This window comes from Thrips palmi, unplaced genomic scaffold, assembly GCF_012932325.1.
Source record: "Thrips palmi isolate BJ-2018 unplaced genomic scaffold, TpBJ-2018v1 HiC_scaffold_10, whole genome shotgun sequence".
NCBI classification, from domain to species: Eukaryota; Metazoa; Arthropoda; class Insecta; order Thysanoptera; family Thripidae; genus Thrips; species Thrips palmi.
The window spans coordinates 18,069,218-18,083,838 of NW_023144621.1; the positions used below are offsets into that span (position 1 = coordinate 18,069,218).

Genomic DNA, 14,621 nt, shown 5'->3' on the forward strand with positions numbered 1-14,621 from the left:
AGCAGCGCAGCCAGGCGCAGCCCGAGAGGTAAGCCAGGCCAATTAACGCAGACCGTCACAGTTTTCGTTTACACAGCGAACCGGCAGCCAGCAGCCTTAATGAGTATCGGCACCTCCTCCCTCCATTCCCCTCGCTCCGCCGCGAGGCTCCGGCCCCAAAGCGCTCAGCACGCCCTCCAGGGCCGCAGCCCTTGGCCGCAGCCACGCGACGTTCTGCCGACGCGAGCGGGGAAGTCCCAGGGCCCTGTCCTCCGCGAGGCCTGCTGCTGGCGAGGCCTGCTGCTGGCGAGGCCGGCGGCATCATCAGTCACCCCGGGGATCGCGCCTCGCCTCGCCTCGTCTCGCCTCGCCGCTTCCTGGAGAACATTGTCCTGCCGCCGGAAAGGGAAATGCTTCCCCATTGCTGCAGCAAACTGCAGTCTTAACTACTTTTTGGAGACACGCTCATAACTTTGCGCATTAGACGACCTTGAACAACAACAACAGCAACGACAACAAGAACAAAAATACAGGCCGGACTGAGCATTTGGATCTTGCTCTGAACTTTTCTCTCTTGTCGAGAGTTTTAATGTTGCGTGGGAGGGGCGGGCCGGGGCCGCCGGGGCCGCCGGGGAGAGGAAGTGGCTCTGCGGCGCTGTGGAGCTTCGGCCTGGCTTCGGCTGCCGAGCCGAGCTCATTGACTTGCCGGGCTGTTTTTCATTGTCTGCTTGTCGTTCACAGGAAAGGGAGAGAATCTATCCGCGCGGCCCCGCTCACCCCTCCCCCTCTCCCCTTTGTGCGCAGCAACAACACCAGCATGGCCGACCATGGCGGCGGGCAATGGTCCGCGAGTGCACGGCGGGCCGAGGCGGGCCGAGGCGGGCCCGGCTGTGAAATGGACCGTTTGGCTCTGCTTGGGCTTGGCCGGGTTCGGGGCTCGGTGCGAGGCTCGGTCCTGGCTTTGGCCGGATGGAATTAGACGCGCACAGACTTCTCTTCCGTATCCGCAGCGTGCAGCTTGCAGTGCGGTGGGCTTCCCCTGCCCGGCCATCCATTATTCCCAATAATTCCCCTGCCATTGCCTCACTTATTATTAATGATTCGGCGCCGCTTCAATCATTTCCGTCGTCGTGTTGTTCCTGCCACCCGCCCCGCCGCGCCCCGCCGCGCCCCGCACCTGCCCGCCTTGATGCCTCCCTCCGCCGCGGTCCCCAGGCGCGCATGCGGCACGTATGAGGTGTGTGCTCACACTCATGTCGGCGGTCGTTGTGGCAGCACTGGCAGGCAGTCTGGCAGGCAGTCTGGCAGGCAGGCAGCCTCGCGGCCTCAACGAAGGAGACTGTCCCCTGGAGACGGGGCCGCCGTCGTGCCGCGTCGTGCCGCCGACGCCGCGGCCCTGGTCGCCCCATAAGGCCGTCAGCGAGCATCTCCGTCTTATCGTCAAGCCGCGTCACCCCGCTGACAAATGTATTCACACTCAGCACTCATTATACGCGGAGAGACGACGGGGCTGACGGCGGGCTGACGGGGCCAAGGGGTTACCGAGGGCCTCCAGCAGGGGGTACATGTCGTGCCCCGCGACGGCGTCCTGACGGCGTGAAGGCGCGACGCCATGCAGCCGCAGGAGCCTTCCTGGTGTCGGATCCCCCGCCAGGATTGTGAGTTCCGTCAGACCTCGGCCCGATTTCGTCCTCGACCGGAAACCTCACCTCAACTTGGGCCGCGCGACTCTGCGGCGTGCGGCGTGGCGCGGCGCCCCGAATCTGAATTTGTGTCTTTAGAGTGCGGCTGGGGAGCGGGGTGGGCAGGGGCGGCGGATAAATGGATTGATAGATCGACCGCTACAACTTCAGGCCGAATCGAGAGCGAAAGTTTGGATCAAAAGCTACGGAATATATATGTCCTGAATATTACTCTCCTGCCCCGCCGGCCCCGCCCCGCCGCCGCTGCCTGCCAAGTTTGTTCGCCGTTTTGCTCGACCGCTTGCGTGCGAGTTTGTCAGGCGCACCGCCGCCGGGGGACGGCCGGGCTGTCACCTCGCGTCACGGTGGTGGGAGTGGGGCGGACCTGGCGGGCCTGGCGGGCCCCTCAGCTGCCCTCGGCCCCACCCAATAATGGCACTGCAATATCGGTAATGCTCACTCAGTGGGGCCGGTGCCGGTATCTTTACTCGCCGGCTCTGCCCTGGCTCTGCCTCTCTCTGCCGCTGTGCCCGGCGGTGCCGCCAACGCCGCCAACGCCGGGCACCCCATCCAGATTTCCATCTCGCATTTCCTTACGTACCCGGGCCAGCAGTGCCAGCACCCACGCCCGCGTCGCCCGCCACGTCAGAAGAGCCATCTCCAGGCCGTTCCCCTCCACGACCCTCCACCTGTCGAAGGTGTGGCTCGCCTCCAAACTAACTGGCGGTCGTTCCCGAGCCCCACCCCAATTAACATGGCGCACAAAAACAAGTTTCGAGTGTCTGTGTCTCTTTCTCTCCTGCCTGGCGGACGCGGGGCGAGGTTCCGCCACGGCTTGGCCAGTGCCCAGGGGACGCGGCAACGCGACTACCCCTGGTGCGGCCGTCGCGGCGGGCGGGGGTGGGGGCGGCGGTGTGGTGTGTGTATGGCGGAGGCAAGTTTCATCCCCTAAGAGAGCCGGAGAGGGGCGAGGGGGTGAGAGCCGATCACAGGCAACATCAAGCAGGAAAAGCTTCCCCTCCCCCCAGCCGTCATCAGGGGTGTGCACCAACTTTGCCACCCTGGCCGCCCCTCCGCCGCCCCGCCCCTCCCGCCCCCTGGTCCGGCCCGCGTGTCATAACTCCTACCTTGTCTCGCTTTCCTGCAATTCCCCTATCTCGCTCCCGTATCGCTCCGGTTCCTCCTCGTGTCTGGCCTTCGCCATGGCCTTCGCCTCCACGTCGCCTGCCGATGCCCTGCTTCTTCTGGACTTTGGCTGGATCCCATTGACGGCGTGCTCGCCTACATCCATCTCGCTCTCGCTCTCGTGAGGCGCGGCGGAGGCGGTCCGCGGACACCCCGTATCGGCGAGTGGCGATCCACGGCGAGGGCCTCGGTGAGGGCGCTGGGGCCGGGCAGCCCGCCGGCCCGTGGCTCATTTCCATTTTGAACGATAAGTTATACATCGCGCCCGCGCCGCGCCTGCCCATGTGATGCCCGACCTCACAATCGGGTATATCGGCAGGGTGTAGAAGTCACGCTCAAAGTCGAAATTATTCGAGCCTAAAAAAAGGAGTCAGTCAAACTTAAAACGAAGAGGGCTGGAATTGTTTGACCGGGTATCGGCCGAGCTGAGAGAGTCGGCCCCGGCGTCGGCCTCTATCTCGGCGAGGCGCGTGTCGTCGGCGTCCTCTGGGGTTTGATTTCCGCCTTTCCCTGCGCGGGGGCGCGGAGCGAGGCGCGGAGGCACTGGGAGGCATGGCGGCCGGGAAACAAGCGATCGGCCCACCAATTATCTTGGCGCCATTAACCCCGCGGCCCCGGACCGCCCGGACCGCCCGGCCGTCCCGCTCCCCGGAAATGCCGAGGACGGCGGAGGACGTCGAAGGGGCGGAGGTCAGTCCGCAGGGCCGACTGGCGGACTGGCGCGCCATTTTCAAATTCATTATTTTCTCCGCTCCCCTTTTTATTTTTTTTATTTTTTTTGGGGCGGGTGGCTTAATTTCCTGCCTGCCATCGGGCAAGGGGAAGGCCAGGGGTCCACAGCGTGCGCTCCGCGCTCCGCAGCGAGCCGCCATTTGCCACCATCTTGTCTACTTCTCGCCGCACCGCGCCGCACCGCGCCGCGCCGCCGCCTGTCTTTGAAATTGGTAAGCGATTCCGATCTCTATTATGGAGGCCCCGCCGCGCCCCGCCGCGCCCCGCCACGCCCCGCCACGCCCCGCCACGCCGGGCTCAGCCCCGCCCATGCCTGTCAGCTGTCACCGTGGCCTGCCAAAGAGAGAAAAATATTTACCCCTTCCAGCCGCCCCAGCCGCCCGGGCAGCAGCAGTGCCTCCCCGCGCCACCCCTCTGCACGGCCTCGCCCCTCGCCCTGGCCCTCCCCGCACCCCGTCAGGCAGTCAGGCCTCCCTCCGGCCGACGCGGCGCTTGCCGGCGATTGCGCGATCCTGGATCACGATCACGATCAACTGCAGCAGGTTCGACAACAACGCGGCAGCGCGGCCCGCGTCGCCTGACGCCGCGTTTGTTTACGCTGGCACCTCTGCAAGGAGTGGGCGGGGCGCGCACCTGTCACGACCCTCGGCGACGTGCCGCACACCGTGCCACCGCGTGCAGCGACAACGACAACCGCGTCGTGGGGGCGGCGGGGGACGCGGCCGGTACATAATAAAGGCGAGATTTGCACCACCTCCGGGCCGCGCGCTTCGCGCAGCGCAGCAAGGGGAGGTACTTATCCTGCTGCGGGACGCGCGGCGCGTCCGGGACGACCGGGCCGTCAGGGAAATGTTTTGTGATTTTCACCGCGTCGCGCTCGCTGTGCACGGTGTGGCGGTGATGACGGTCGTTGTCACGTACAGGATGTCCAACGCGCGCCGCTCGCCGCGCCCTGCGACTCGCAGCCCCGGAGTGTTAGCCACGGCCGGCGATGACGCGAGGTCGCCGTCGTCGTCTATCCATCATTTTCGTTGTGGGACAACATGCCTCCCCACAGAAAGGCCGTGTCTTTTTTCTTTCGGCCGTTTGGCTCCGATTTGCATTGGCGAGCCCGTTCGGCCGGTCGGCCTGTCCCGGGCGGCGGGCGGCGAATGGGCGAATGAGCGCAGGCTCGGCGCAGGCGCTGCATGTGATCCTTCTTCGGGCCCCGGGGCTTGAGCTTCTTTGGGATCGCGGCCCGTTGGCACTGGTTGGCACGGGACCCGAAGCAACACCCGTGCCCCCCGCCGCCTTCCCCCGGCCCCGGCCTGGCTTCCTCGTCCCGCTCCTGGAAAAGTTTGGCGTCGCATCCTGTTCCAGGACACGCCGCCCGACACGCCGCGAGCTGCTTACCTTCCAGCAAGTCATTTGTTCACGTCAGCGACGAGCAGAATACTTTTTCCAAACTGATAAAGCGTCCCTAACTGGTATAACTTCAACAAAATGCCGGTGTGTGGCGTATGGTATTTTTGCACAGAATCCCAATGTAGTCAACCTACTTTCCTCCCTCCACTCCTGCCCCAAGATTATTGGAGCAGACCGCTTCACTCCAGCTACCCGCGAAAGTAGGCGGGTTGCCGGGAGGACGGCCTGTACTCCTTCAAAAATTGTTGTAACTAATGCATGTTAGCGGAGCCAAGCGTCACCAGGGCTCTGTATTTTCCTTACTCATTAGTTTAAGGCACGAAGCTCGACTGCGCCGAAGCTGGTGACCACATCTTTCGCGGCCCGTAGCGTTCACCGCGAGAGAAGGTCCACGCAGCACCAAACAGCAAGCCGTGACCTCCCGGGGGCTCTTGTTGTGCTCGGTGCACCAAGAACAAAGCCATCTTCCGCCCCTCCGCGCGGGAAGTCGGTGCCTTGAACGGACTACCGTTCAAAGCGAGAAAAGCCGTCCGCACGGCGGCGGCGCAACGCGCTGCCCTCTAGCGGCGCGCTCCGGAACTACCGCGGCGCGCGGGGTCGGCGGCGGCAACGCGCCTCGGTTCAAACGTCGGCGCGCGGCGGGCAGCGCGAGCCAGCGCCAGCGCTCCGCTCGCTGGCGGTCCTTTTCCTTCTCCACGGAGCCTCCTTGTTTGTGCTCTCTTGTGCCCTCTTGACGGTCTGTTTTCGCTTTTCCAGGTCAAGATGTCGCAACAGGCCAGCCCCGCGGGCCCGCTGCTCCAGACGCTGGTGTCGCTGCTGCTTCTTACAGGTAGGCAAGATCCTGGCCTGGCTCCTTGTTATCGCAGAGCACTGCCGGCCTAGAGGCTCCAGGCGCTCCAGGCGCTCCAGGCGCTTCGGGCTCCAGGCGCATCGGGAGCGGGGTCTCATTTACAGAGCCGTGGCTGCCGTGGCGTGATGGACGACCCCACAGCTTGTTCCCGCCAAGCACACTGACGCACTGTCTCCGTCTCCCTCGCACTCGTGGAGCGTCCCGTAGGGGTGCGAGAGAGACAGAGCGACCAAGTCGTGTTGGAAATCGCTCGGCTGCCCGCGCCCTGCCCGCGCCCTGCCCGCGCGGCCTGGCCTGCCCTATCAGCGCTGCCTGTTTCCCCATCTCCCTCACTCCGTGCCGCCTCTTTAGTGAAAACCAAGAAATATTCCGGCTCGGGTAACGTTGCGGAAGTTTCTCCAGCGCTTGCCAAGACGACGCGACGCGACCGGGGCGCGGCGTGGCCTGGCGTGGCCTGGCGTGGCCTGGCGCGCCGTGGCGCGGCGTGGCGCGGAGGCTGGAGGGCTCCGGAACCACCCGGACGGCGCGAGATCTGCACAGCGCGCGGCTTTCCGGGGCCAACCGGAGCACGATATCCCGGCGCGGCTACGCGGCACCATCCTCAGCCACGACGCGGCGCGGGGTGGGGTCCTGGCGGCCACGGCGGCCACGGCGGCCCTGGCGGAACTCAGTGGGGCTGTGGGGCGAGGCGAGGCGGAGTGTCGGTGCGCGGATGTGGACATGTTTAGCCTCTCCTAACGACCCGGCACCCCCGCCCCTATTACCCCTCGAAATCCTTCTCTTTGGCTCCTTAGCTCCGTGCTGTATGGCAGCGGGGTTGGGAGGGGGGAGGGGTAGGGGGTATGACTGATTGCCTGGCAGCCCGCCCCGGGCACTGGCCAAGCGTCCGTGGAGCCCCCGCAGCCCCGCGCCTCGCCCCGCGCCCCTCGGCCCTTCAGTCAGTCAGTCGGCCGGTCGGTTTGCCTTCCTAGAGCCTGGAGCACAAAACCCATTGTTCATTTCTGCATACTTTCCACCCGCGCCACGCGGTGGCCTCGCCGTGGCTGCTCGATCGCATTTTTTGGCAGCCGAAAGCTGTGAAGAAGGCGCCGCACAAAAACCACACGCCGCCGAATGCGGAAAAATTGTGCCTGTCACGCGAAAAACTAAAGAAGAAGAAGAAAATGTCGCTAGGAAGAAACGAGAGAGGGGAAAAAACGGGGAGCAAACAAGCAACATTTGTTATTGCTCATGAGCCTGGGAGCCTCGAGCGGGCCTCCGGCGGGCTGGGGGGCAATGAGTCTCTTTCACGACATTTTTCACGGCACGACCTCAAGAAAAGGGGGCTTTCCCGCTCGCGCCCTCGCCACCCCGGGCCACCCCTTCCCCCGGCGCAAAACTGCGTGTATCTCGCGGGGTGACGCGACGGTGGTGCTCTTGGGGGTCACCACCGCCACGCCGCGCCACGCCGCGCCACGCCACGCCGCGCCACGCCTTGCCGCTCGTAAAGGGCGGACACCTCGGCCCTGCTGCTCGCCCCGCCTGCCACGCCGTGGCGTTGCCGTGGCGTTGCCGGCGTGCCACAACGCCGCACGCGTTCCAGGGCGTGCCCGGGCGTGCCGCACGGTTGGCTCCGTGGCGCTGCTGGCGCGGTGGTGCACTGGCCCAGATTGTCGGCCCGCGAAACGCCCCCCGCGTCATAACCCGCGCGGGCTCCGTGACGACGACGACGACGACGACGACGACGACGACGAGGACGAAGATGAAGACGGCGTTCCGGATCGCGGCCGCGCGGCTCCCGTATCTCCTAAACGGCGAGCAGCGTCGTACAAGGGGTGCCGCGAAATTCGATCACCGATCTTTCATGTCATCCACGTGACGCTTACCGTCATGAAGGAACACACTCTCAAAAAAAAAATTGTGCAGTAAAACAAATAAAAATAAAAATGGAAAGCCCCCCGGACCCTGTGTGTGATCATAAGCCCGTATTTTAATTTAAAAAATTCTCTCAATCTCGGATTTATTTATTTTTTGTGGCTTGCCTCGTCGGGCTGCTGGTGGGGCCGCTGGCTGTCACGCCGCTGGGATACGCCGGGGATGTGGAAAGGGGGGGGGGGGGGCAGGCCGGCGGGACGCAAGGGATAAAGGCGGGCAAAGGATGCGGGGCGGAACTTTCCCTGACCGGCCAGCCAGCCGGCCCAGCTAGCCCAGCTAGCCCCGCTAGCCCAGCCCGGAATAAATTATTCTTTTGGAAAGCAATACATGTAATCTTATTCCAAGTTTGTTCCTCATTCATCTTGGCGGCATACGGCCATGGCGACGTCGGGGTTGCATGGCTAGAGCTGCTGGAGCTGGACCAAGGCCGGCCGCCCCGCACAGTGGGCCAGAGCACCGGCGGCCAAAATTCTAGACGCGTTTTGACCTACCTTTAACTCGGCAAAAACTAGACCTAACCTATTTTGACCAAACTTTTGGGATGGCTCATTATGTCAACCAAAAACCATAAAAGTTTAATACAGCTCGATGGGAGTGTAGAAGTCTACATGATGCATTCCACCGAAGCCCAGGAAGGCAGGAACGACGCTTTAAGCAGGGCACATACGTATTTGTTATTAGGAGTTGAATCTCCGACGTGTGGGCCTGTTGTTCAAACCGATCCCCAAAAGACAGCCAGTCGAAAAAAAATTGAGATGCTGGTATTCGAACACCGCACTGTGCAAAGGTTAGAGACGTAAGATCTAGAGTTTGGGCCGCCTCCACCGGTCTTCTGGTCCACTGTGCCCCGCTCGCCCCGCACTGGGCTGGCATTCCGTCCGCTGCTCATATCACGCGCCCTCCGACGCGGCACGGCGGCACGCCGGCACGGCGCTCTCAATAACCGGTACTACGACGTGACCTGCGGACCGATTCCGAGAGGGAGGTCTCTCCCTCGCACTCAGGGAACGTCCCGTCGGGTCGCGAGTGAGACAGCCCGCCGGAAGTGCGCGCTGTGCCGGACCCCGGACCAGCACCAGCACCAGGACCACACCTCGCGGGCTGGGGTCTTCCTGCAGGCCATGGATGGGCTTGGCGAGGCGACCCTCCCCGGTCGGTCCAGCCAGGCGGCTTGCCTTGCTTGCCTTGCTTGCCCCAGATCCGACCATCTTCATTTCGTCCACTTTCTCAGTGGCGCGCGAGGACCGGCAGCAGGGGCGGGACCAGGGCCGCCGCCAGGGCCGCCAGGGCCCGGAGGAAGGAGGCAAAGTTTCGGGGGCAACTACTGTAAACCTCATTTGTAATTGTCAGATCTTTCACGGATGAGGGGGCGGCGGCAGGCTGGCCGCGCCGCGCTGCCCTGTCCACGCCACGCCCCGTCACGCGGCCCAGCCCAGCCCGCCCAGCCCGCCCAGCCAGCCCGCCGCCGGAAAGCAGCCGAGGCAGTCGGCGTTCTTGGCAAAGAAAGTCGCTGGTCTGCCGCCGCGCCGCCGCGCCACCCGAGAGAGGAACCTATAAATAAAATGATAATGTATACAGGGACACGGAGAAAGCTTAGCGTCATCCGGCACCAGGGTTCACCCCTTTCTCTGGCAATGTAGAAATGGAAACTAATGCTCGTATTTTTGTTTTGAGCGCTGCTTTTATTGGCAAGGGCAGGCCGGGCGCTTCACGTGGACCACCACGAACGCGCGCAGCGGAGCAGCGAAGCAGCGGACGGAATCTCCTTCGCTGTACTGTACTTCATCACCCAATGCCCTTTTCCAGGCCGGCAGACTTTTCGCGAGTACTAGTGAGGCTGATTCAGGCCGATTTCAACGGCTGAAATACTTATTCACGACCGACATGAATATTTGAGTTGCATTTGAAATTTGGGCGCTGTGCCGCAGCCTCTCTTTGCTCTCCCTCTCTCTCTCTCGCACCCTCAGTGGCCTGCTGCTGCCTGAACCTTCCTCAGCAACGCTTTGACCGCAGCCTCGTAATGTTGATCGAAACGCGACTAAATCTCTAAAAAAAAGTAGCCAATTGTACTGACACTGTGTCTATTGAAGATGTGACATGGCACTTTTTATACCATGGAAAATATTCTCCTTGCTTTAGATAATATACTCTGTCAAGTCAAACGCCCACCCCGTGCCGGGCTAGTCCTACGGAGTGAGTGGTTCGGATGGTTGCGGGTTTCGCGGCGGACGCGAGGTGGCCGAAGACCCGACCACGACCACGACACACGGGCCGAAAATGGATGTTCCTTGTCAAAGAGCCTTTAGGGATTGGGACCCTGCCCCCCCCCCCCCCCCCCCCCGCTCCGCCACGCCCCTTTGGGAAAAGGCGCGGCGGACGGCAGACGGACGGACCGTATTGGTGGTCCTGATGACGGGCTTGTGCGCCTCCACTGTACAGTTTCTATTAATTCGGGACGAACCGTGTGCCGCACCTAGGCAAATCAGGTATGAAAGGGAAGTTGGCGGACGGCGTGTCGCGCACGCCAACGGGGAGCCCCACGGTGGGGCCGCACCGCGGGCCGCACCGCGGGCCGCATCGATGACACAGAGCCATTGCGGGCGCTGCGGGACTGTGTACCTCTTTGCCCAGAGTGGGTTCGCCAGTATTTCATTTCGAGTGCGCGCGAGAATACACACATACATATACATCGCGGGGCCGGCTGGCTGGCGGCAAGAAAGTTTTCGAGTCTATCTGCTCGCGAGGAGTGCGTCGCAGGGGGTGAAATTGTTCGCAAGTGTTTAGAATACTGCGGCAGTTTTGCGCGGTCCGGGGGGTAAAAATCGTAAAAACGGTCGCGCCAAAGTGTTTGCAAGTACAATGTCCGCGTAACGAAGGGCCGAAGGCGAGCGCAAGGCAAGCCGAAGGCCAGCCCGGCCACCACACTGCCGCCGTCAAACTTTTTTTCTTTATCGCGTCCTCCTTAGTTTTCACTCGAGTCCGGCGACCCAGTTCCAGCAGCGCGATTAATCATCTTCTTTTCTATTGTTGAACGGCATGTGGAGGTGAGCGGGGCGGGGTGGTGCCCGCTTGGCCGGTGGCACGGTTGCCTCGGGCGGCTTGGCGCACCTCCACGACGGCGGCCCTACTCTCATCTCGAGGCTCGCGCGCTGCGCCAGGAGACGCTCCAGCAGCGGCCGAGCCGCCTCCAGCGATTCCTGGAGAAGTGTCGCGCGGTATTGCCTACCTACCGAGGCCCTTCTGACATAATTTCAGCAGCCGACAAAAACACTTGGGTCGGTCCAGTGGCGCTCCAGCCGCTCCAGCAGCCGCTCCAGGGCCGGACTTGCCATTCGCAGTCGGCGTGACGGCCGCTGCTTTTTCGCCTCGCCCGCTGCTTCTTGCCGCCCTTCTTGTCCAGCGCGCGAGCGGGGCTAGCGGCGCGAGCCAGCCCCGCTGCTTTCGTTTCCAGGTCCCGTTAGCGCGAGCAAGCAGCCGCGAGCAGCCGCGAGCAGCGCAGCCGCCCGGACCGGAACCCGTTTGGTTTTTGCTTCTTCGGAAAATGAAAATCGCAGCGTCCTTCCTGACGCCGCGCCGCAGCGGTCTGCGGGCGGAGTTTAAAAGGGCGCACTCGTACCCGCGCCCTCGGCCGCGTGGCGCGGGTCGGCGCGTCGCGTGGCGGGGCGCGGCGTCGCGACCCGGACCGCCAGGATATTGGATCCCGGCATCCCGGCGAAAGAGAGCCACTTTAATCAAAATTCGGTTCTTTACGAGGCCCGCTCCTCCTTGCAGTGCCTCTCGAGCACCACAGTAATGTGCTGCTGACCCCCTTGGCCCCCTCGCCCCCCGCGGCCCCCTTCGGTCCCCTCTCGCCGCGCGGTCCACCGCCGTCATATCCAGCCCGTCCGCCCCGCCCCGCCCCGCCCCGCCCCGCAGTCCGGCCGGGCTGCTTTTGTTCTTGCCATGTTAAGTTGCTCCTTTTACCCACTTTCTCGGGGGGTGGGAGGACGCCTGGTCGCGGGGGGAGGGGGGAGGGGGAGGGGATTGTCCTGCTGGTGAGGTCCGGCCAGGCTTTGGCTGGGCACGGTGTACTCCCCACACAGCTGCAAGGCCGGCTCACCTAATAAATCAGTTTCCTTGTTTGTGGGCGGCATCCTTGTCCCCCCACTACCCCCCAACCCCCGTACCCCCCAAGCTGCCACCGCCACGGCCCGCTATTTCACAGCGTACCCGTGTATGCGTGTGTGCCTCGCCGTGCCTCGCCGTGCCGCCACACCCGCTGCGTGCAGGTGCCCGGTTGTGGTGCGAGGTAAAGGTGTTACCCACAGCGGCTCCTTACACTGCTCCCGTCCACAAAAAACAAAAAAGCACTGTGAGAACTTGTTTGGAAATCCGCCCAATGAATGGAGTCACTGACTGGGAACCCCGTGCTGGTAGGCCGTCCCGCGGCAAAGCCTGACTGCGGGACTGCCTAGCCATCAGGCGCTTCCAACGGCAGAAAAACAGGAATCTCTCGGAGTTGAACCCAGGCCGTCCCTTCGCGGTGATGCCGATGGCGCTTTCAAAATTTCCGAAGCGGCCGCGTCTCCGTGTCTCGCGGCGTTTAAAATGCTAGACGACACTGTTGCCATGGATGTGTGCAGCCCGCTGAGAGAGCGACGGAGAGAGTGAGACGGGGAGGGAGAGGGAGACGGAGAATAAAAGAATAAGGGGTGGCAGGTGGGGTGGGGCGGGGCGGGGCGGGGCGGGGCGGGGCGGGGCGGCCGGGGCGTCGAGGCGGCGCCAAGCGCACACGTTATGAATTAAACAATCAGTTTTGTTGTGCGCGCGCGGGACGGGAACGGCACTGGGAGGGAGGAGGGGGCGGGGGGTGCAGGGGGAGTTTTGGTGGTGCACTGGTGCGATGGAGAGTGGTTTTCCGGGAGGGCTGTGGCGTGGCGGCGCGGCGGCGAGGCGGCGCGGCACGGCCTGGAGTGGCGAGGTGCGGCGCGGCGAGTCGTGGTTTCCAGAGGCCGCGGAGGAGGCGGAGGAGGCTGTGGTCCAGGCTGCGGGCCCGATCTCGTGCAGCACATTCGAGCCGTAGCACTCCTCGTCCTTCTGACGCACACACGGACCCTGCGGCTCCGGACGGGCGGGCCTTGAGCCGCGGTCCTTGATGTCCTCGACGTCCTTGATCAGTGACGTGACGTCGTCGGGGGCCTTTGTGTCCTCCAAAACCTCCTCCAGCTCCGCGGCGGCAGCGCGGCGGCAGCGCGGCGGCACTCTGCCTTTACCTCATCAATTGCGACGTGGCCTGGCGCGGGGGCGGGGCGGGGCGGGGCGTCCTGAAGGGGCGTTTCGGCTTTGGCCTGGAATGAGTCATTCCCGAGGCTCTTTACGGCGGCCATTGTTCACGTTGCGAGCTGTTACTGTTGACATCGCCGCCATGGCCCGGCCCGGCCCGGCATGCCTGCAGTCGTAAGGGCGGATACTGTCGCGGCAGTAGTTGCGGTCCCGGTCGCTGGTCGCGCGCGCCGTGGTGCATGGTCTTGGTGGCGGCCGGGCTGTGGCGCCGCGGCGCCGCGGCTGTGGTGATAGTTTCACTGGTATTGGCGCGCACAACGCGCGACCGCAAGGCCAGGCCATGTCTGGAGCGACGCGGGCGGCTCACCCACTTCACGGGCTGGTTCATAGAGCTGCTTCTTGAATCTGCAACCGCCCTCGACCTGGCCTCAAAAGCTCACTGGTAAAACTAAAGCGTAACTCTATGCTTGAGTCAAGCATAAAGTTACGCTTGAAGACGTTACGCTTGAAATCAAACATAGTCTGGAAATTCCCCCGTGCATTAAGATAGGAGAAATCTTGGCGAATGAGCCTGTTACGCTTGATTTCAAGCGTAAACTAATTACGCTTGAAAACAGTGGGTAATACTACGCTTTAGTTTTACCAGTGCTGCCTCCCCTCTGCACAGTGGGTCAAAAAGGTAAAAATCGGGAAAAAAAATATTTTCCCGAAATTACTCTCCCGACCGGAACTTGAGGTGGCCAGATTCGGATTCCTCAAGAAAATTTGAGTCAGAATCATGAAAAATCGCCGTGGCTTTTTCAAATGCCGCCGATATATGGGCCTCCAAAACAGCTAAATGGGCTAAAATCAAAAATTACACTCTCTTAATATGACCCACACATCGTCGGGTATTCAAAAAGCCACGGCTATTTTTCATGATTCTGACTCAAATTTTCTGGGGGAATCCGAATCTGGCCACCTCAGGCTCCGATCGGGAGAGTAATTCAGCGTACGAAAATATTTTTGGCCGATATTATATACACGCAGCGTGTACGCAACAATGGTAAAAATTATTTAAACGCCGCGTGGCAATAATATATACATTAGAACAACACACGCAGCGTGTCTGAAATCGCAAAAGTATTATGTACACGCCGGAAGGGCCTTTCCACGCCGGAAAGGCTTTTCCAGCGTGTACATAATAAAAGCAGCTGTTTCCATCACGCAGCGTGTCTGCAAGCGCTCTTAAATTATTTGCACGCTGGAAAATCTTTTCCAACGCTGGAAAAGCTTTTCCGGTGTGTCAATTATAAAGGAGGGTGTTATTTTTACGCAGCGTGTTTGCAACTCCCTATATTATTATTTGCACTCTTGTTTTGAGGCCAGCCAGGAGATAGAGATGCCTAGGAGGAATCCGACCGGGTGTGTCGCCTCGTGGTCTAGTGGATACGTGCCTGCATGCCACTCTTTTGGCAAGGGTTCGAAACTTGGAGAATTTTTTCAAAAGATGCGTGCACATAATTTTTCGGCATTCAAGGGACACGCGGCGTATGAATAATAGATCGTTGGTTATGCAGACGCTGCGTGTCGCGTGTCGCCGAAAAATTATGTGCACGCATCATTTGAAAAAA

At 62.1% G+C, this 14,621-nt stretch overlaps 1 protein-coding gene and 1 non-coding gene across 2 annotated transcripts in view; one reads left to right on the forward strand and one right to left on the reverse strand.

Annotated features, from left to right (window-relative positions):
• Window positions 1-14,621, forward strand: part of LOC117653432 — a 120,468-nt gene continuing 105,847 nt past the window's right edge. The window contains exons 1-2 of the mRNA XM_034399090.1: window positions 1-28; window positions 5,739-5,811. Coding sequence (XP_034254981.1) covers window positions 5,745-5,811 — 67 coding nt within the window. The 5' untranslated portion in view covers window positions 1-28; window positions 5,739-5,744. The remainder of the gene's footprint in view (window positions 29-5,738; window positions 5,812-14,621) is intronic.
• Window positions 5,149-5,302, reverse strand: LOC117639107. Its single transcript, XR_004587339.1, has one exon. It is a non-coding gene; the product is annotated as a U12 minor spliceosomal RNA (small nuclear RNA).